Source organism: Salvelinus namaycush, chromosome 37, assembly GCF_016432855.1.
Source record: "Salvelinus namaycush isolate Seneca chromosome 37, SaNama_1.0, whole genome shotgun sequence".
NCBI classification, from domain to species: Eukaryota; Metazoa; Chordata; class Actinopteri; order Salmoniformes; family Salmonidae; genus Salvelinus; species Salvelinus namaycush.
Window position 1 is genome coordinate 19,153,947 of NC_052343.1, and position 20,814 is coordinate 19,174,760.

Sequence of the window (20,814 nt, forward strand, 5' to 3'; positions counted from 1 at the left end):
CATATCTCTGCTAATGAATAATGAATTGGACTGTTTCCAGTTTCCAATTCTGCTCCCCAATTAATTCACCTTGTCCTGGTCTGTTGGGTTCTTCACTGTTCCACACACATTGACCCATTCCAAATGCCATCTCTTCTTCCCTTGGTGTCTGAAGAGACACTTATATGCCGCAGGCGAGTCCCTGGCCTTATGCTGTATGGTGGGACACTTATATTAAGTGGAGTGGCTGCCTGGCTATGTGCTTTCCTCAATTGAATACAATGTTATTAATATGAGAGTGAGATTTGTTCAGTTCCCATGATTGTCATGCATGTCATCTTTCAGTAAAGAAGTGCAAGTTGCAAAAATTGAGGGAAACAGTCAGATAGGGGTGAAACAGAAACCCTCCAGGGCGAGTACATGCCATAACATAAAGGTTCAGACTTCTCATTCAGGGAGACAGTCACTAATTTATAAGACCTAAATAACCATCTTGATAATGGACTTACCACCTCTAGGCCAAGGCATAGGCTAAATATTAGAATATAAACAATATAACAATGCCCTATAACAATAAACATGTATTAATTGCATAGGTCGAATATTGTAGCTACATAATGTGCTTTATGATCTTGTGTTTTTCACAACTTTTTAATAGAATTGTTCATCATTGGGGCGGCAGGTAGTCTAGTGGTTAGAGCGTTGGGCCATTAACCGAAAGGTTTGAGCATCGAATCCTCGAGCTGACAAGATAAACATCTGTCGTTCTGCCCCTGAACAAGGCAGTTGACCCACTGTTCCCCGGTAAGCCGTCATTGTAAATAAGACTTTGTTCTTTACTGACTTGCCTAGTTAAATAAAGGTTCAAAATAAAAACCAATAACATGTATTCATTGACTGCAGGGCACTGCTTGACGCCGACAGGTAAGTCATCAGGGAAGAACAAGTTGTTTCAGTTCCTATTTCTGCGTCTGCTGAAGTGTGCTGGTTTCACTGCATTACACTTTTTTAAAGACTTTTATCTAGATCTTATCGCGATTGAGTTATGACAGTGATATCAGAAATGGCTTATTTTTAAACGGTTGTTAGTGATAACTAAGGTGCATCCATCCATGTAGTAATATTCGTTCCACAGTATGGACTACATTCTGTCTGTCAGGGTCGCGCTGTCGAATAGAATCTGGCCTACCTCGACCTCGACTCGGGGAAATTCCGATGGCTCTTCCGCAGAACATTCTGGATCTGTGCACGACAACATTACCAACATTAACACAGGTGTAAGTATAGACTTGGAGCCGAACTTGTTCAATCTATCATGTGTAATGTTTCAGAGTTCAGACTACCGTAGATAGTCAATCAGTGTTTATTGAATTTTTTACATTTTAACAACCTACAGTACATTTTCAGTAGCGTACATTTTCAGTAGCGTTGGCATAAGGTGAAGAAGTTGCAACACAGTCACGAGTTGGGCAGTGGAGTTTACACATTTCCCTGCGCAGGCTTCTTAAAGGCACAGTCTGCAATATCAACCAATTCAATATACCCAAATGCACAAATACCTTAATACAGATCTGAATGACCTTTTAACTTCACCCGAAAAACTAAGGATTGTGTGCTTTGATTGAAGGTTAGTTTTAAGAGACACATCTGCAATTCAGGCATTTTACAGTGGGCACTATTCTGCACTCAGTTACACCAGTTCTGTTGTGAACAATGACAATCTTTAAGCCTGTGGTAATGCATACTACTACATTAATTTAACACACACACACACACACACACATACACATACGCATACACACACAGAGAGCTCTGAGCAGTTTCCTCATCAGTGGGCCAACGCTTTCTTGACTTTACACATCAGTTCATGTAAGGGGCCTAGCCTGCTCATTCATCACAGACGGGACAGAAGGCTACCGAGGGGCTCTTCTCAGGCCTGACTACCTGCCTCTCTCCTCTCTGTAGGGCCATGGCCTGCAGCCACACACACACACACACACACACACAAAGTCACACATACTGTCTGCACTAGGGAGAACTAGAGAGACTCTTAATGAACTGGCCTCAGTGGCGTTTGGTTTCCCAGGAAGGCACAGTGGGCAGCAGAGCATGCATCTTATTAATCTCTGTCCTAATTAGACCAAACTATTATCCTGCTGACTGCTACAGAGCCCACTTTAGCTCAGCTACAATACACATCCTTCTAGTGTCTCAGCTGTACTACACCAGTGTCTATAATACTATTTGAAATCTTTCAAACACTTTGAGCGTTTATTTTAGCTTGCCTGGAGTGCCATGTGGGCGAGGACTGGGGATGGTTCTAATGGTTCTATAGCTACAGGCAAGCTCTGTCAAGCACAGCTAAAGTATTGGGCATGATTTCAAATAGTATTTGAACCCAGGTCTGGAATAGGCCTTCACATAATTGGATGTCTTTTTCATAATGGTGGATTTTTTTTTACAACCAATTGTGTGTAACGTTTCATTTTGATATACTGTGATGGTGATGGATGGTGTCTGTCTTTGTGGGGAAGAGTTGTTAGGCTGTAGTGAATACTCAGGGAGAAAGGTGTAGACTCACACGCAGAGCACAGCAGGTGTTTATTACGCCTTCGCAGAAGGCAGGAATCGTGGTCACAGGCAGGCAATGATCATACACAGGTAGGCAAACAGGCAGGTGAATCAAAACTAGGACTGGTTCTCACAATCGAGCTAGGAAAAGGCTTAGTAGAGTCAAAACAAATAATACCTCACAAAGGCACAAACAGAATGAACTGAACTAAATAAGGAGCTGATGAGACCAGGTGAGTAACTAACACAGGTGAAATCAATGCACAAAAATGAAAGACAGGGCTACGTTCAAGAACACAACGAAACAGAACACAAGGTTGACTAAGAAAATAAATACAGAACCTTACATAGGCCTATATCATATTGGTTTTTGATTTCATCTTTCTTGGAGTATAGGTCTCATTAGGGATTTATTTGGATGGAGGAAAATAACTTCATTAACAATAGCAACTCACATTGAAATGCATTTAGGGCAAAAGAATATTTCCATATTCAATTTCCATATTTATTTTGAGCCTCGCTGGTTAGGCATGTACAGATAGCTAATCTGATTGAAGATTTGTAATGCGTCACTGGTTTAGCCCCAGTGTGTCCTCACAATAACCCAACAAGCAGTGATTAATTCAATGATCATTAATGAAATAAACTTACAGATGCTTTATAAGGGTGATTGAAGAGCAATGATGCTTTGATGTAAACAGGCGTAACAACCTTTGACCTTTCATTGTAAACAACAACTGCGTCATACTGTCATCATGTGCAGCAGTGCTTTAGGCTACAGCACAGTGTTTGTATTGGCTACTTACTGATATCGACTAGCTACAATTCAACATGTTTAGTATGCCCAAATGGAACTAACATACATTCCTTTGAGATTCACCGCCAGTCCATTTAAAGCAACGGGCTGCTGTATGATATACTGTACATCAAATAGCATCAAAGGGAAGGTTGGGTCACTAGAAAAACATAAACAGGGGAGCAAATTCATCCAGAAATATTATATTAAGATATTATTATTGGACACTTCTGTTCATTAGATCTCTCTGTTACCTAGATACCAACAGTAGACACCTTCACAACAATCAAAAGCAACATTTGCAGCGATGCATCTATCTGACCCGGCATGTTAAAGGGGGATCCCACTGATTTCTGACCAGGATGCAGTGGCAGCATTATTTGTTTCTAGTATTTTTTAGAGTTAATGCCTAACTGACAGGCCAGCAACCGCAGCCTGGTTAGGAGGTCAATGTCTGACCGACCCTCCTCTTAATATCTGCCATGACTGTTTGATTAAGCAACACTCACATCCAACATCTTCTCTGTCTTCTCAACCATAATTGAAAGACGTGTTCACTGTTTACCCAGACTACCCATGAGCCTGAGCAACAACCCACTGCATTTCAATATGTTGTGCCAAAGTGTGCTTTTGTGAGTAAAAAAAATCACCTTTATTTAACCAGGTAGGCCAGTTGAGAACAAGTTCTCATTTACAACTGCGACCTGGCCAAGATAAAGCAAAGCAAATGGAATAAACAAGCGTACAGTTAATAACACAATAGAAAAAAAGAAAGTCTATATACAGTGTGTGCAAATGGCGTGAGGTGGTAAGGCAATAAATAGGCCATAGTAGCGAAGTAATTACAATTTAGCGAATTAACACTGAAGTGATAAATGTGCAGATGATGATGTGCAAGTAGTATACTGGTGTGTAAAAGAGCAGAAAAGTAAATAAAAACAATATGGGGATGAGGTAGGTAGATTAGATGGGCTATGTACAGCTGCAGCGATCGGTTAGCTGCTCAGATAGCTGATGTTTGAAGTTAGTGAGGGAAATATAAGTCTCCAGCTTCAGCGATTTTTGCAATTCGTTCCAATCATTGGCAGCAGAGAACTGGAAGGAAAGGCGGCCAAAGAGGTGTTGGCTTTGGGGATGACCATTGAGATATACCTGCTGGAGCGCATGCTACGGGTGGGTGTTGTTATCGTGACCAGTGAGCTGAGATAAGGCGGAGCTTTACCTAGCATAGACTTATAGATGACCTGGAGCCAGTGGGTCTGGCGACGAATAGGTAGCAAGGGCCAGCCGACTAGAGCATACAGGTCGCAGTGGTGGGTGGTATATGAGGCTTTGGTGACAAAACGGATGGCACTGTGATAGACTGCATCCAGTTTTCTGAGTAGAGTGTTGGAGGCTATTTTGTAAATGACATCGCCGAAGTCCAGGATCGGTAGGATAGTCAGTTTTACGAGGGTATGTTTGGCGGCGTGAGTAAAGGAGGCTTTGTTGCGAAATAGGAAGCCGATTCTAGATTTGATTTTGGATTGGAGATGTTTAATGTGAGTCTGGAAGGAGAGTTTACAGTCTAGCCAGACACCTAGGTATTTGTAGTTGTCCACATATTCTACGTCAGAACCGTCCAGAGTAGTGATGGTAGTCGGGCGGGCGGCTGCGGGCAGCGAACGGTTGAAAAGCTTGCATTTAGTTTTACTAGCGTTTAAGAGCAGTTGGAGGCCACGGAAGGAGTGTTGTATGGCATTGAAGCTCATTTGGAGGTTTGTTAACACAGTGTCCAAAGAAGGGCCAGATGTATACAGAATGGTGTCGTCTGCGTAGAGGTGGATCAGGGAATCACTCGCAGCAAGAGCAACATCGTTGATATATACAGAGAAAAGAGTTGGCCCGAGAATTTAACCTTGTGGTACCCCCATAGAGACTGCCAGAGGTCCGGACAACAGGCCCTCCGATTTGACACACTGAACTCTATCTGAAAAGTAGTTGGTGAACCAGGCGAGGCAGTCATTTGAGAAACCAAGGCTGTTGAGTCTGCCGATAAGAATACGCTGATTGACAGAGTCGAAAGCCTTGGCCAGGTCGATGAAGACGGCTGCACAGTACTGTCTTTTATCGATGGCGGTTATGATATCGTTTAGTACCTTGAGCGTGGCTGAGGTGCACCCGTGACCAGCTCGGAAACCGGATTGCACAGCGGAGAAGGTACGGTGGGATTCGAAATGGTCAGTGATCTGTTGATTAACTTGGCTTTCGAAAACTTTAGAAAGGCAGGGCAGGATGGATAGAGGCCTATAACAGTTTGGGTCTAGAGTGTCACCCCCTTTGAAGAGGGGGATGACCGCGTCAGCTTTCCAATCTTTAGGGATCTCGGACAATACGAGAGGTTGAACAGACTGGTAATGGGGGTTGCAACAATGGTGGCGGGTAATTTTAGAAAGAGAGGGTCCAGGTTGTCAAGCCCAGCTGATTTGTACGGGTCCAGGTTTTGCAGCTCTTTCAGAACATCTGCTATCTGAATTTGGGTGAAGGAGAAGCTGGGGAGGCTTGGGCAAGTAGCTGCGGGGGGTGCAGAGCTGTTGCCCGGGGTTGGGGTAGCCAGGAGTAAAGCATGGCCAGCTGTAGAGAGATGCTTATTGAAATTCTCGATTATCGTGGATTTATCGGTGGTGACAGTGTTACCTAGCCTCAGTGCAGGGAGGAGGTGCTCTTATTCTCCATGGACTTTACAGTGATACAGGATACGATAAAGATTTAGCATTAAAGCCGTCAGAGAGTTCAGATGGAATATTCTGGGTGGTGTTTGCTGCCCGGGAAATGTTCATCAAGTTGTCAACTCTCATTCCTGTGTGATAATCACACAGATACTTTTAAAGACTGTCTCATTTCCCCCTGTGATCTCTGTGGACCACTGTGGTTGGACAGGGAGCTTAGCTGACTGGTTGGAGGGTTGATGATGTCGTACAGTTGGTAGATTTCAGCTAGGATGGTGGTGAGTCCAGTGGAGATAGCAGACTAGAGAGAGGTGGTAGATATGTGATACTTACTTTCTTCTGACCAAGGCCTGGCTGGCTGCTGAGTGACACTGGCTCACTGAGGATCAGTAAAGAGAGATACTGCAGAGTTTGTGGTTCTCCTTTTAGCTGAGCTCATCACTTCTCACCTCAGGGTATTGATTCAGGCTGTAACCTGAGAGGTTTCTTGGTGTTGGAGATGCAGCAGTCAGAGATGTAGAGAGCCATAGGATCAACAGGTGAGCTCCTTCTCCTACTGCATTGATCCACAGGCAGAAAGGGTTACATTCCAGTGTCCACATGCATTCTACAGTAGCCTACTTATGTAGAATGCATGTCAAATACATTGCTTCATTCTGAGCAGTATGCTAGTATGGTTATTGGTGAGAATAGAGCTTTGGTCTGGGGAGTCTAGGGTAGGCTACTGGGGTCCTTTGGTCCTTGACAACAGACCAGGGGCCTTTTCAGTGACTATACATACAGTATTACTGTGGAATGTTTATATGCACAAGCCTCAGGTAACAAGAACATTGTTATTACATAGTTGTTCAGGGTTTTGTGTAAATTTCTTCCCCACATTTCTATTTATCTAAAGATTTAATAAAATTATATATATATATGAAATCTGAATGTATGTTAAAATTGTAGAAAAATCCTTTTAAATATTTCATTTAAAAATCAAAAAATATATACAGTTGAAGTCGGAAGTTTACATACACCTTAGCCAAATACATTTAAACTCAGTTTTTCACAATTCCTGACATATAATCCTAAAAAATAAAAATAGTAAAATTCCCTGTCTTAGGTCAGTTAGGATCACCACTTTATTTTAAGAATGTGAAATGTCAGAATAATAGTAGAGAGAATTATTTATTTCAGCTTTTATTTCTTTCATCACATTTCCAGTGGGCCAGAAGTTTACATACACTCAATTAGGATTTGGTAGCATTGCCTTTAAATTGTTTAACTTGTGTCAAACGTTTCGGGTAGCCTTCCACAAGCTTCCCACAATGTTGGGTGAATTTTGACCTATTCCTCCTGACAAAGCTGGTGTAACTGAGTCAGGTTTGTAGGCTTCCTTTCTCCCACACGCTTCTTCAGTTCTGCCCACAAATTTTCTATGGGATTGAGGTCAGGGCTTTGTGATGGCCACTCCAATACCTTGACTTTGTTGTCCTTTAGCCATTTTCCACAACTTTGGAAGTATGCTTGGGGTCATTGTCCATTTGGAAGACCCATTTGCGACCAAGCTTTAACTTCCTGACTGATGTCTTGAGATGTTGCTTCAATATATCCACATAATTTTCCTGCCTCATGATGTCATCTACTTTGTGAAGTGCACCAGTCCCTCCTGCAGCAAAGCACCCCCACAACATGATGCTGCCACCCCCGTGCTTCACAGTTGGGATGGTGTTCTTCGGCTTGCAAGCGTCCCCCTTTTTCCTCCAAACATAACGATGGTCATTATGGCCAAACAGTTCTATTTTTGTTTCATCAGACCAGAGGACATTTCTCCAAAAAGTACAATCTTTGTCCCCATGTTGCAAACCGTAGTCTGGCTTTTTTATGGCGGTTTTGGAGCAGTGGCTTCTTCCTTGCTGAGCGGCCTTTCAGGTTATGTCGATATAGGACTCGTTTTACTGTGGATATAGATACTTTTATACCCGTTTTCTCCATCATCTTCACAAGGTCTTTTGCTGTTGTTCTGGGATTGATTTGTACGTTTTGCACCAAAGTACGTTCATCTCTTGGAGACAGAACGTGTCTCTTTCCTGAGCGGTATGATGGCTGCGTGGTCCCGTGGTGTTTATACTTGCGTACTATTGTTTGTACAGATGAAGGTGGCATTTGGAAATTGCTCCCAAGGATGAACCAGACTTGTGGATGTCTACAATTTTTTTTCTGAGGTCTTGGCTGATTTCTTTTGATTTTCCCATGATGTCAAGCAAAGAGGCACTGACTTTGAAGGTAGGCCTTGAAATACATCCACAGGTACACCTCCAATTGACTCAAATTATGTCAATTAGCCTATCAGAAGCTTCTAAAGCCATGACATCATTTTCTGGAATTTTCCAAGCTGTTTAAAGGTACAGTCAACTTAGTGTATGTAAACATCTGACCCACTGGAATTGTGATACAGTGAATTATAAGTGAAATAATCTGTCTGTAAACAATTGTTTGAAAAATTACTTGTGTCATTCACAAAGTAGATGCATTAGCCGACTTGCCAAAACTATAGTTTGTTAAAAAGAAATGTGTGGAGTGGTTGAAAAACGACTTCAATTGTATATATAGTCTAGCTACTGTATTCAGGAGACAGAAAAACATGCCTTTATGTTAAACCAATAAATAAATAAATAATAACTTTACCAACTGAACATTGCACACGAGGCAATAACCCAGGATGCGATGGAGAGATCATGGTGTGATTAGTCGCCCTGGAGTGCGTGCTAATGAGGCAGTCTGGATGGGGTGACACTCACTGAGCCTGTGACAGCATCAGGGTTTGATTTATTGACCTGGAGCCAGTGTTAATGACGGGGCAGAGGCAGGACGAAGGGAGGGAGAGGAAGAGAGGGGAGAAAGAGAGTTCTGCTTAAAACACATTGACTGGTCTGCTCCCCTCTCCTCTCTGTCCTGACACAGCAGACACAACACAAAGTGCTGCTCCAGCAACGTTTGGTTGTACTGGGAGGTGGTGATGGTGTTGTATGCAGGGGACTGACTGTATAATGCAGAGAAAGAGGGACAGAGAGAGAGAGAGAGAAAGAAAGAGAGGGTGTTAGCAAAGGGATGTGGGCTGTTGCTGTGTGCTTCCTGGGTGTAGTTTGACAGCTCACTAAGCCAATGCATATTCATTTCAAAGGCTGCCGTGCTGTTATCGCCACATTAGAGTCAGGGAAGTCAAGGCCATGTCTCACCTTATATATCCTGTATATGGAATAAGTGAAATGTTTGCCTCCTTGTGTGTTTTTATGGGCCTGTCATACAGAACCTGTCTGAGAAGAAGGTTGTCATTGTAAAGTACTATGTATCAACATGTTGTGACTGGTGTAATTACAGTGTTACTCCACAGGTATAAGAGCTGAAGAGAACTTAGTGTTACCATTCGGTGCCCTCCACCCCTCAACACCCTGTCCTGAGCAGCTACATGACTTACCTAGCTAAATAACATGAATGACAGTATACTGAAGTAGGACCCCTCCCTCCCCTCTCCACCCCCTCACCCCACCTCTCCTCTCCCTCATCTCTCCTCTCCCTCATCTCTCCTCTCCCTCATCTCTCCTCTCCACCCCCTCACCTCACCTCCCCTCTCCACCCCCTCACCTCTCCTCTCCACCCCCTCACCTCTGCTCTCCTCCTCCCCTCTCCACCCCCTCCCTCCTCCCCTCTCCACCCTTCACTTCTCCTCTCCTCTCCACCCCCTCACTTCACCTCTCCACCCCTCCTTATCTACCCCCTCTCCTCTCCACCCCCTCACTTCACCTCTCCACCCCTCCTATCTACCCCCTCACCCCTCCTCTCCACTCCCTCACCTCTCCACTCCTCACCTCTCCTCTCCCTCTCCTCTCCACCCCCTCACCTCTACTCTCTACCCCCTCACCTCTACTCTCCACCCCTTCACCTCTCAACTCCTCTACACCCCCTCACCTCTCCACCCCACCCCTCACCTCTCCTCTCCACCCCCTCACCTCTCCTCTCTACCCCCTCACCTCTCCTCTCCACCCCCTCACCTCTACTCTCCACCCCCTCACCTCGCAACTCTCCTCCCCATCCCCTCAATTCTCCTCTCCACCTCCCCTCTACCTCTACCCTCACAACCCCATGGCCAGACAGACCAGCTACATTATAAAGTAGGGTAGAGTAGAGTACCGTTTCATTACCCCAGACAGAGCTCTTGCCTCCTCTGCTGTTAACAGGAGTGAGTGAGGGGATGCTATAAATAACTTTACATCCACCTCTAAACCAGGGTGTTGAGAGGAAATTACCTGGCTGTGTATTAGTGTAGGCTAGCAGGGGAAATGAACGGGACATTACAAAACAATTCTCCCCCTGCACTGTTCCCCTACAAAGCATTTGTTAATGCACAGGAGGGGGTGTGTATTTCTTGCTTTGGACTTCCCTTTGGAGTCAGTCCAGATACAGCCATTTGCACTGCAACACTGTCTCAATTCCAATCTACTGGCCTGCAACATTCTTAAGGAACAGGGACGTTGGTCACCAGTTGTTTTTCATTGCTATTCCTCTGTGTGTGTGGTGTGAACTTGCAGGGCTGTACAACACTAATCACAGAGTCAGAGAGAAGAGCTGTTCACATCTCCAGCTCCACTGCTTTCCCTGCTTACCCTGCCTACCCTGTTTACCCTGCCTATCCTGTTTACCCTGCATACCCTGTTTACCCTGTTTACCCTGCCTACCCTGTTTACCCAGCCTACCCTGCCTACCCTGTTTACCCAGCCTACCCTGCTTACCCTGTTTACCCTGTTTACCCTGCCTACCCTGTTTACCCAGCCTACCCTGTTTACCCTGCCTACCCTGTTTACCCAGCCTACCCTGCTTACCCTGCTTACCCTGCTTACCCTGTTTACCCTGTTTACCCTGCTTACCCAGCCTACCCTGTTTACCCAGCCTACCCAGCCTACCCTGCTTACCCTGTTTACCCTGTTTACCCTGTTTACCCTACCTACCCTGCTTACCCTGTTTACCCTGCTTACCCAGCCTACCCTGCTTACCCTACCTACCCTGTTTACCCTGTTTACCCTGCCTACCCTTTTTACCCTGCTTACCCAGCCTACCCTGTTTACCCTGCCTACCCTGTTTACCCTGCTTACCCAGCCTACCCTGCTTACCCTACCTACCCTGTTTACCCTGCATACCCTGTTTACCCTGCATACCCTGTTTACCCTGTTTACCCTGCTTACCCAGCCTACCCTGCCTACCCTGTTTACCCTGCCTACCCTGTTTACCCTGCTTACCCAGCCTACCCTGCTTACCCTGCATGCCCTGCCTACCCTGCTTACCCTGCTTACCCTGTTTACCCTGCTTACCCAGCCTACCCTGCTTACCCTACCTACCCTGTTTACCCTGCTTACCCAGCCTACCCTGCTTACCCTGCTTACCCTGCCTACCCTGCTTACCCTGCCTACCCTGTTTACCCTGCCTACCCTGTTTACCCTGCTTACCCTGCCTACCCTGTTTACCCTGCTTACCCTACCTACCCTGTTTACCCTGTTTACCCTGCCTACCCTGTTTACCCTGTTTACCCTGCCTACCCTGTTTACCCTGCTTACCCAGCCTACCCTGCTTACCCTACCTACCCTGTTTACCCTGCATACCCTGCATGCCCTGCCTACCCTGCTTACCCTGCCTACCCTGCTTACCCTGCCTACCCTGCTTACCCTGCCTACCCTGCTTACCCTGCCTACCCTGTTTACCCTGCTTACCCCGCCTACCCTGTTTACCCTGCTTACCCTGCCTACCCTGTTTACCCTGCCAATATTGCCTACCCTGTTTACCCTGCTTACCCTGTCTACCCTGTTTACCCTGTTTACCCTGCCTACCCTGTTTACCCTGCCTACCCTGTCTACCCTGTCTACCCTGTTTACCCTGCCTACCCTGTTTACCCTGCCTACCCTGCTTACCATGCTTACCCTGCCTACCCTGCTTACCCTGCCTACCCTGCCTACCCTGCCTACCCTTCCTACCCTGCCTACCCTGTTTACCCTGATTACCCTGCCTACCCTGCTTACCTTGCTTACCCTGCCTACCCTGCTTACCCTGCATACCCTGCCAACCCTCGCTACCCTGCTTACCCTGCCTACCCTGCTTACCCTGCCTACCCTGTCTACCCTCTCTGCCCCACACATCCCTGTCAACAAACACATTCTATAACTCGCAAAGTTCATCTTGACCGTAACGCATTCTCACTGATTTGAGCTCACAGAAAGTTACTTCCCCGAGGTATCCTTCAGGCTAGTGATAGAAACCAGTCACAGACACCATCATGCAGGCATTCTCTGCTGCTGCGGTCCTCGTTGTGCCTATTGGACTGCCTCTTGGCATGAGTTACATCTTTGTTTTCTAAATATACAGCCTCCCTTTCAGTCAGTCACAAGACCGGACTCACACTGTTCAGCACCAATGTTGTGTTTTTATTTCAAATGCCAAAGATAATGTTGTTGAAATAGATTGTATTTTCCATGAAGAAAAATTATGGGACTTAATAGTATTTTTGTAGTAGTGGGAGAGGTTTAAATTGTTTAACTTAAGCAAAGCAGTTAAATATAGTCAAAGTAACATTTTGTAAAATAATTGGTCTGATTACTTTGATTGACGACACAATCAACCTTATTACTTTGGATACAACAGTAGAAGGCCTGATTACCAACAATGATGAGACAGCCACTAGGGAGGAGGTGAGGACCCTGTCGGAGTGGTGCCAGGACAATAACCTCTCCCTCAACGTCAACAAAATCAAGGAGCTGATCGTGGACTTCAGGAGACAGCAGATGGAGCACGCCCCCATCCACATAGACGGGATCACATTTGGAGAAGGTGAAAAGCTTTAAGTTCCATGGCGTACACATCACTGACAATCTGAAATGGACCATCCACACAGACAGTGTGGTGAAGAAGAAATTTGGCTTGGCCCCTAAAACTCTCACAAACTTTTACAGATGCACAATTGAGAGCATCCTTTTGGGCTGTTTCACCGCCTGGTACGGCAACTGCACCGCCCGCAACCGCAGGGCTCTCCAGGGGGTGGTGCGGTCTGCACAACACATCACCGGGGACACACTGCCTGCCCTCCATGACACCTACAGCACCCAATGTCCCAGGAAGGCCGAAAAGATCATCAAGGACATCAACCACCCAAGCAACTGCCTGTTCACCCCGCTATCATCAAGAAGGAGAGGTCAGTACAGGCGCATCAAAGCTGGGACCGAGAGACTGAAAAACAGCTTCTATCTCAAGGCCATCAGTCTGTTAAATAGCCATCACTAGCCGGCTACCACCTGGTTCCTCAACCCTGCACCGTAGAGGCTGCTGCCCCATGTACATAGACATGGAACCACTGGTCACTTTAATAATGGAACTAGTCACTTTGTGAATTGTTAGATACTACCACACTGTTGGAGCTAGGAACACAAGCATTTCACTACACCTGCAATAACATCTGCTAAATATGTGTATGTGACCAATAAAATGTGATTTGATTTGTGGGGCAGTTAGATCACACATTTCATCATAAATAACTCCACTCACACTACTATACACTCTCCTACTACAATACCTCAGTATATGAACTCTCCTACTACAATACCTCAGTATATGAACTCTCCTACTACAATACCTCAGTATATGAACTCTCCTACTAGAATACCTCAGTATCCAACTCCCCTACTAGAATACCTCAGTATCCAACTCTCCTACTAGAATACCTCAGTATACAACTCTCCTACTGCAATACCTCAGTATATCAACTCTCCTACTAGAATACCTCAGTATATGAACTCTCCTACTAGAATACCTCAGTATCCAACTCCCCTACTAGAATACCTCAGTATCCAACTCTCCTACTAGAATACCTCAGTATACAACTCTCCTACTGCAATACCTCAGTATATCAACTCTCCTACTAGAATACCTCAGTATATCAACTCTCCTACTAGAATACCTCAGTATATCAACTCTCCTACTAGAATACCTCAGTATCCAACTCCCCTACTAGAATACCTCAGTATCCAACTCCCCTACTAGAATACCTCAGTATCCAACTCTCCTACTAGAATACCTCAGTATACAACTCTCCTACTAGAATACCTCAGTATCCAACTCTCCTACTACAATACCTCAGTATATCAACTCTCCTACTAGAATACCTCAGTATATGAACTCTCCTACTAGAATACCTCAGTATATCAACTCTCCTACTAGAATACCTCAGTATATCAACTCTCCTACTAGAATACCTCAGTATCCAACTCCCCTACTAGAATACCTCAGTATCCAACTCTCCTACTAGAATACCTCAGTATACAACTCTCCTACTAGAATACCTCAGTATCCAACTCTCCTACTAGAATACCTCAGTATATCAACTCTCCTACTAGAATACCTCAGTTTATCAACTCTCCTACTAGAACACCTCAGTATATGGCAACTGTAATATAGAAGTACAGAAGACAATGAGGCATTGTTGAAGTTTTAAATAAATGAAAAACTATTCCAGACCGGTGTGTACGTTTTAAAGTTTGGACGGCTGAAACGGTGTAAGAGGAGAACAAGATTAATAATAAGCCAGAAGTATGACAAAGATTTAAAGTGGGATATTTGCTGTCGCAAGTCCCATTAATGAAATGAAGAGCAACAGTATATCAGCTGTGGTGATAAGACTGTTGCTTTAGTTCTGTTTCTTTTGGATAGAGAAAGATGCAAATTAAATGAGATAACATGACCTTGACCCACATCTGTGAAATCTGGCGTTACACAACCCACTGTTTTTGCGGAGATAATCAATTTATGAGACTTGCTGTGGCCCCAGGCACAGTTGCTCCCATTATTTGTGACTTTCATCTCGCTTAGTTGCCATCTTGCACCATACTCTAAAATACAACGCTTGTATTCCCAGTATGCACTACACTATTAAAACAAATACACATTCAATGCTGTTGTTTAGTGTGCAACAATGTGTCACACAAACAGAACATTTGATTAACTGAGTAACTTAATTTGTGATGGCAGTGTTTAATCAATTGTCTCCTATAGATCTAATTTTGATGAATTCATTGTAAATGTCAATTTTTGTTACTGGATAACATTGTGTACAGGATGTTCTTCTTGCCCTAGCAGAAAAGAGCAGAGTTTATCTGGCAGGCTGTTTATTAGAAGTGAACAGGTTCTCTGTAAAGGGGTAAGAGGGGTTATCATGTGTTCCTGTGGTGTAGACCCACTGAGATCTGATGATCTTTGTTGTTTAACGTTGTGGTTCTGCTCTGCTCCCGGTGTGAAGAAATAGCCATGTTTCTGATGGCACATCATCACACTCCATGTTGAGGTTCAAATTTAGACCGTTCTCTCCCTCACTATGCAACACCCTGCTGCTGTGAATGTAGCTCTGAGTCTCTCCCTACCTCTCTCTCTGTCTCTCTCACTAATGTATCTCTTCCTGCTCTCTCTTCCTCCCCTCTCTCTCTGTGTATCTCTCTTTCTGCTCTCTCTGCAGCTCTCTCTCTCTGCAGCTCTCTCTCTCTGCAGCTCTCTCTCTCTGTAGCTCTCTCTCTGTAGCTCTCTCTTCCTCCTCCCCCCTCCCTCTCTCTCTCTCTCTCCCTGCTCTCTTTCTTTCTCATATTGGTTTTAGAATCAGGTGGTATTTATTCTTGGTCTTGGCTTAGCCCTCATACCACGGCAGTGTTTCGGTATCACATTAGTGTTATGTCTATGACCTGAAACAATATGTAACAGAGCTTCATGTCAGATACACTGCTGTTATACAATTGTATTAGTGGGGTGTCAAATAAACCAAACCAGACAGCAGGACACCATACCGAATGCTTCAATGCACGTCTGTTCATCGTCTGATCGCCGAAGCTATCGCAGGCTTTATGGTGCGTTTGACAGACTACAAACATTAACCCTACTACATTGCCTATCATGGTGAATACAGAGTGGAATACCTCAGTATTGTACTTCTATATTACAGTTGTCATATGCTAAGGAATTCTCCCTCTTCAGTGCAGTGAGTCCTGAGCCCCAGAAATAGAATGGCTGCATGGCGAAGGACTCATGTTTTCAGCCGAGCTGCTCGGTGACACAGACAGACGAAGTAAAGGACGTTTTAGGCTTCTGATCTGATCTGCTGCGTAGGCTGCATACTGAACATAACGGGGTGAACCTAGCCGACTGAGAGGATGTGCTCTGTACTGTACCGTAAGCCTTCCACCCCCAGCGCTCGGCCCCTGCTCTCTTCCAGCCCCATCCCTGTGATCTCAGATCCAGCCCTATACCCTCTAGCCCCAGTCCTATACCCCATACAATACCCGAGTCACGACCCTCTCCTGTCTCCCCCAGCCCCAGCTCCATCCCTTGTCCAAGTTCACAGATCCTGCCTCCTGCCTTCAGCCCCCTCTCTCTCCTATCTCCCTCCCAAACCTCCCAGCTCCATCCCCTCCTCATCTCCTCTCCTCAGTTCCTCATGGATGTCAAGGTGCTGTGTGTCTGCTGTGAGAGAAGAGGCAGCAGCAGAAGGCAAGGTGAACTGGAATCAACGCATGTCATTGTGCTGCATGGTGGAGGGCTACAGAGAGAGAGAGAGAGGGAACAAAAGAGAGTAGGAGAGAGAGCTAGAACAGCGAGAGCTTGCTAGGAGAGGGAGAGAGAAAGAGGTTCCACTCCGCTCACATCGTAGGCTGACTGGCTCGCACGCTCACTGTTGACGAATGAGCTGTCTACCCGTGTGGCTGGGAAACGGCGGCTTGTGACAAGGCAAGCTAGGGAGAGAGAGGAACATGAACGTAATGCGTACCTTGCCTCGCTTGCTTTCAGATACCAGCCAGAAGAAGACTCAAGAGAAGAAGGATGGCAGCAGACGCATGTCGTTCCAGAGACCCAAAGGAACCATTGAGTATGCTGTAAGTAAACAGAGAGGCTCTGTCTGGGTGTTTTAATGCTTCTTACTGCTCCTGCTGCTGCTGCTGTGCTGCTCTGTGTGTCTACTGGCTGTTGCCCTAGTCTGAGTAATAGCTGCTGTGGTGGTGGTGTGTTATGTTGTGTTATGAAAAGGAACCTGGCCATGCTGGCTCACATCGTTAGGAGTGTGTGTGTGTGTGTGTGTGTGTGTGTGTGTGTGTGTGTGTGTGTGTGTGTGTGTGTGTGTGTGTGTGTGTGTGTGTGTGTGTGTGTGTGTGTGTGTGTGTGTGTAGGGAGAGAACGAAGCGTTTAGTATTTTACAGTTGCACGTGTGCAACGTTCAGTGTCTGTTTACATAAAGGGGGACTTTATATGACCATCCAGAGCTATTGCCTCTCTACCGTGTGATGGAAATGTATTCTAATAGATTAGACTTGTATCAATCCTGTTCCATTCTGCATTCTGATGTATAGGAGGAGAGACGATTGTAGCTGTGTACGTATGTACAAACCAAGAGAGAGAGACACTCAGTCAGAATGTGTAGTCTATATGTTATCGTTCATTCTGTGCGGTGCTTAGCAGCGAGCATTCCACCACTGTTTACGAATGACCTTCCACCTGGTGTTGTCATTGCTATTCATTTGCCATCTCTGTTGTGTGTGAGAGTGAGACAGAGAGACAGACAGACCCGTATCCGGATGATCTGAAAATGGAGTCTGTCTCTGCTGCTGCTCTGACTGGTAGTGTTCTTGAAATGACCCTCAAATCCAGCTTCAGTCAGACAGGTTTCTCTCTTTCTTCTCTTCTCTCCCTGGTAACACTGCATGGAGAGCGGAATGCTGTGGAGCTCGATCAGCCTGGCCACAGAGGAGAGGAGAGGAGAGGAGAGGAGAGGAGAGGAGAGGAGAGGAGAGGAGAGGAGGAAAATTGGTGGACATCTATCATTTAGCCAGCACATTGATTTCCACCTTGTTTGATGACATGGTTCAGCATCCAGAGACATTTTTCTCCCCAATATATTTCCTCTCTCTTAGTAATTGCTCTGCTGCTTTGATTCAGCAGTGATTGTGTGCGTGATCCCAATGCTTTCTGTTATCTCTGGTGTTGCTGTTGCACTTGACATGTTTTATACAGGTGTCATTCAGAACAGCCCCTACCCCCACCTCTCATCCGCTCTGTGCCACAGGGTGATGGACACGGGTGATGGGCAACAGGGTGATGGACAAGCCAGTTGTTTTATGCTGGGGTGTGAAAAGTGTACAATGGCAGGAGGATAGGACAGGATATTTGTTTTAGTAAAGACAGTTTGTCATGGACTAGTATTAAAGAGAGAGAGGTGTTACAGTGGATAAACATTGGATTCAGGGAAAATATGCTTATCATATCTCACTCACATAGCAGCACGCACCACCATCTCCCCAGCCTGCTGGCCACTACACCCCCCTTCTCTCTCTCTCTCGCTGTCTCTATCTCTCTGTTTCTCTCGCCATCCTCGTTCTCTCTCTCTCTCTATACTCTTTTTTAAATTATAGGAATCATATAATATTCAATAAATATAGTACATAACATCTGATTTGGACCCAAAACATTCTAACAATGAGTAAGACATGGATCAAATTGTGGATCAAATTATATTTCAACAAAATAATGTTGCTGGAATGTTAATCTTATCTGTTTCTAACAACAGAAAAGATTTCAGAACATTCTGAGATGGTGGGTGTCGAAATCCTCTTTCTTGTCCTTTTTGAGGTGGAACGACCCTACAGCAACGGTAGGAGACATTTTAATGTGTCTTCATACTGCAGTTAATGACTCTACACATGTTCCAGTTGTGTGGCACTTCACCACAGTGTGAGGTAAGGACCCCTAATGACTGTAGTATGCACTGTGCTGCGCTGCAGAAGGTTGTGTGTGTGTGTGTGTGTGTGTGTGTGTGTGTGTGTGTGTGTGTGTGTGTGTGTGTGTGTGTGTGTGTGTGTGTGTGTGTGTGTGTGTGTGTGTGTGTGTGTGCGCGGACGTGTTTAACTTCTGGTCCCCACAAGAATAGTAAACAAACAAAAATGTGACCAAATCAAAAATCAAATCAAATGTTATTTGTCACGTGCGCCGAATACAACCGGTACCAACAATGCCGTTTAAAAAAATTAAACATTAAAATTAAAATAAGAACAAGAAATAAAAGTTACAAATAATTAAAGACCAACTGGGGACATTTTGTTAGTCCCCACAAGGTGAAATGCTATATCTAAGGGGTTAAGGTCAGAATTAGTGTTAGAATTACGTTAAGGGTTAAGGTTAGGAGCTAGGGTTAGGATTAAGAGGGTTTCTGTTTATGCTAGTATCGAACCTTGGGTTGCACGGGCCTATTGCAACTTCCTGCCCTATTTCTATATTGTACAGGCCGGTCTGGGGAGGGTGAGAGAACATGAAATGCAGAGCTAGGGTTAGTTTTAGGAGCTAGGGTTAGTTTTAGGAGCTAGGGTTAGGTTTTTGGGTTAAGGTTGGGTTAATTTTTGTTTTATTTTACCTTTATTTAAGTAGGCAAGGCAGTTAAGAACAAATTCTTACTTACAATGACGGGCCTACCCCGGCCACAACCTCCAACCCGGACGACGCTGGGCCAATTGTGCCCAGCCCTATGGGACTCCCAATCACGGCCTGTTGTGATACAGCCCAGGATCGAACCAGGGTCTGTAGTGATGCCTCTAGCACTGTGATGCAGTGCCTTAGACCGCTGTCCCACTCAGGAGCCCCAAATTAAGGTTAGGTTAGGGTTAGGGTAAGAGTACGTGTTAGGTTTAGGGTTAGGATTTTGAATGGGACTGAATTGTGTGTCCCCACAAGGTTAGCTGTACAAGACTGTGTATGTGTGTGTGTGGTGTTTGTGTGTGTGTGTGTGTGTGTGTGTTGAATTGATTACTAGAAATGGATGAGACAGTCAGAGGGGAACTGGATCCTCACAATCACTCCTATTGATAGCATTATTCACACTGGTGTGGTGGTGGTGGCGGACCAGAATGGGCCCACTGTTCAGGCTTTTCACATCTGTATGTATGTGAGAGAGGGAGAGGAGATGAGAGGAGAGCTCAGTCATCAGCACTGTCACCATCCACGCTGTCACAATAACAACTCTGAGGAGCAGCAGTCAAACGTCAACGCATGTACAGCAGCTCCACTATCCTCTCACCTACTATAGCACCATGGAGATGTAGTAGTCATGGCAATGTCATGTTCTGTTAGCTTCTTCTAGGCCAATGTATGTGTCCCATATGGTTCCTATAAGGGATGTAACGAATCAGCATATGCATCGGCCCCTGGTTCAGATGTTTAAGTAGCAATGGTCATCAAAACCTTTGATGGATGAAGATACACCCAACTTTTTGTATTGTTAAAATCCATCAGATATTGACTGAGTTATAGCACATAAAACATTTTACTGGCACGGACAAATAATGGAGTTCCGTGATTTTGGTGGGAATTCAGGTAATTTATTGTACTTTTTTTTATTATTTGTTGAAATAAAGATAATGATAGGTGCCTAATTTGCAGAAATACACCGTATTTGCATATATCCATAAATTAACATAAAGGAGGGGAACAGGGCTGCAACCACCAAACACCTGCTCTGTCTACCCTACCTGCTGTCTACCCTACCTGCTCTGTCTACCCTACCTGCTCTGTCTACCCTACCTGCTGTCTACCTTACCTGCTCTGTCTACCCTACCTGCTGTCTACCTTACCTGCTCTGTCTACCTTACCTGCTCTGTCTACCTTACCTGCTCTGTCTACCCTACCTGCTCTGTCTACCTTACCTGCTCTGTCTACCCTACC

At 45.1% G+C, this 20,814-nt stretch overlaps 1 protein-coding gene across 7 annotated transcripts in view; it reads left to right on the forward strand.

Annotated features, from left to right (window-relative positions):
• The first annotated feature begins 836 nt into the window (after window positions 1-836).
• LOC120031444 (oxidation resistance protein 1-like) overlaps window positions 837-20,814 on the forward strand; it is a 68,967-nt gene continuing 48,989 nt past the window's right edge. For 2 of the 7 annotated variants that reach the window (XM_038977203.1, XM_038977208.1), the window contains exons 1-2: window positions 849-903; window positions 16,900-16,985. In XM_038977203.1, the coding sequence (XP_038833131.1) occupies window positions 864-903; window positions 16,900-16,985 (126 nt within the window). In that variant the 5' untranslated portion in view covers window positions 849-863. Of the gene's footprint in view, window positions 904-936; window positions 1,257-13,224; window positions 13,271-16,899; window positions 16,986-20,814 lie in introns of those variants that run through there. The other 5 variants (XM_038977204.1, XM_038977202.1, XM_038977205.1 and 2 more) reach the window with 4 other exon arrangements.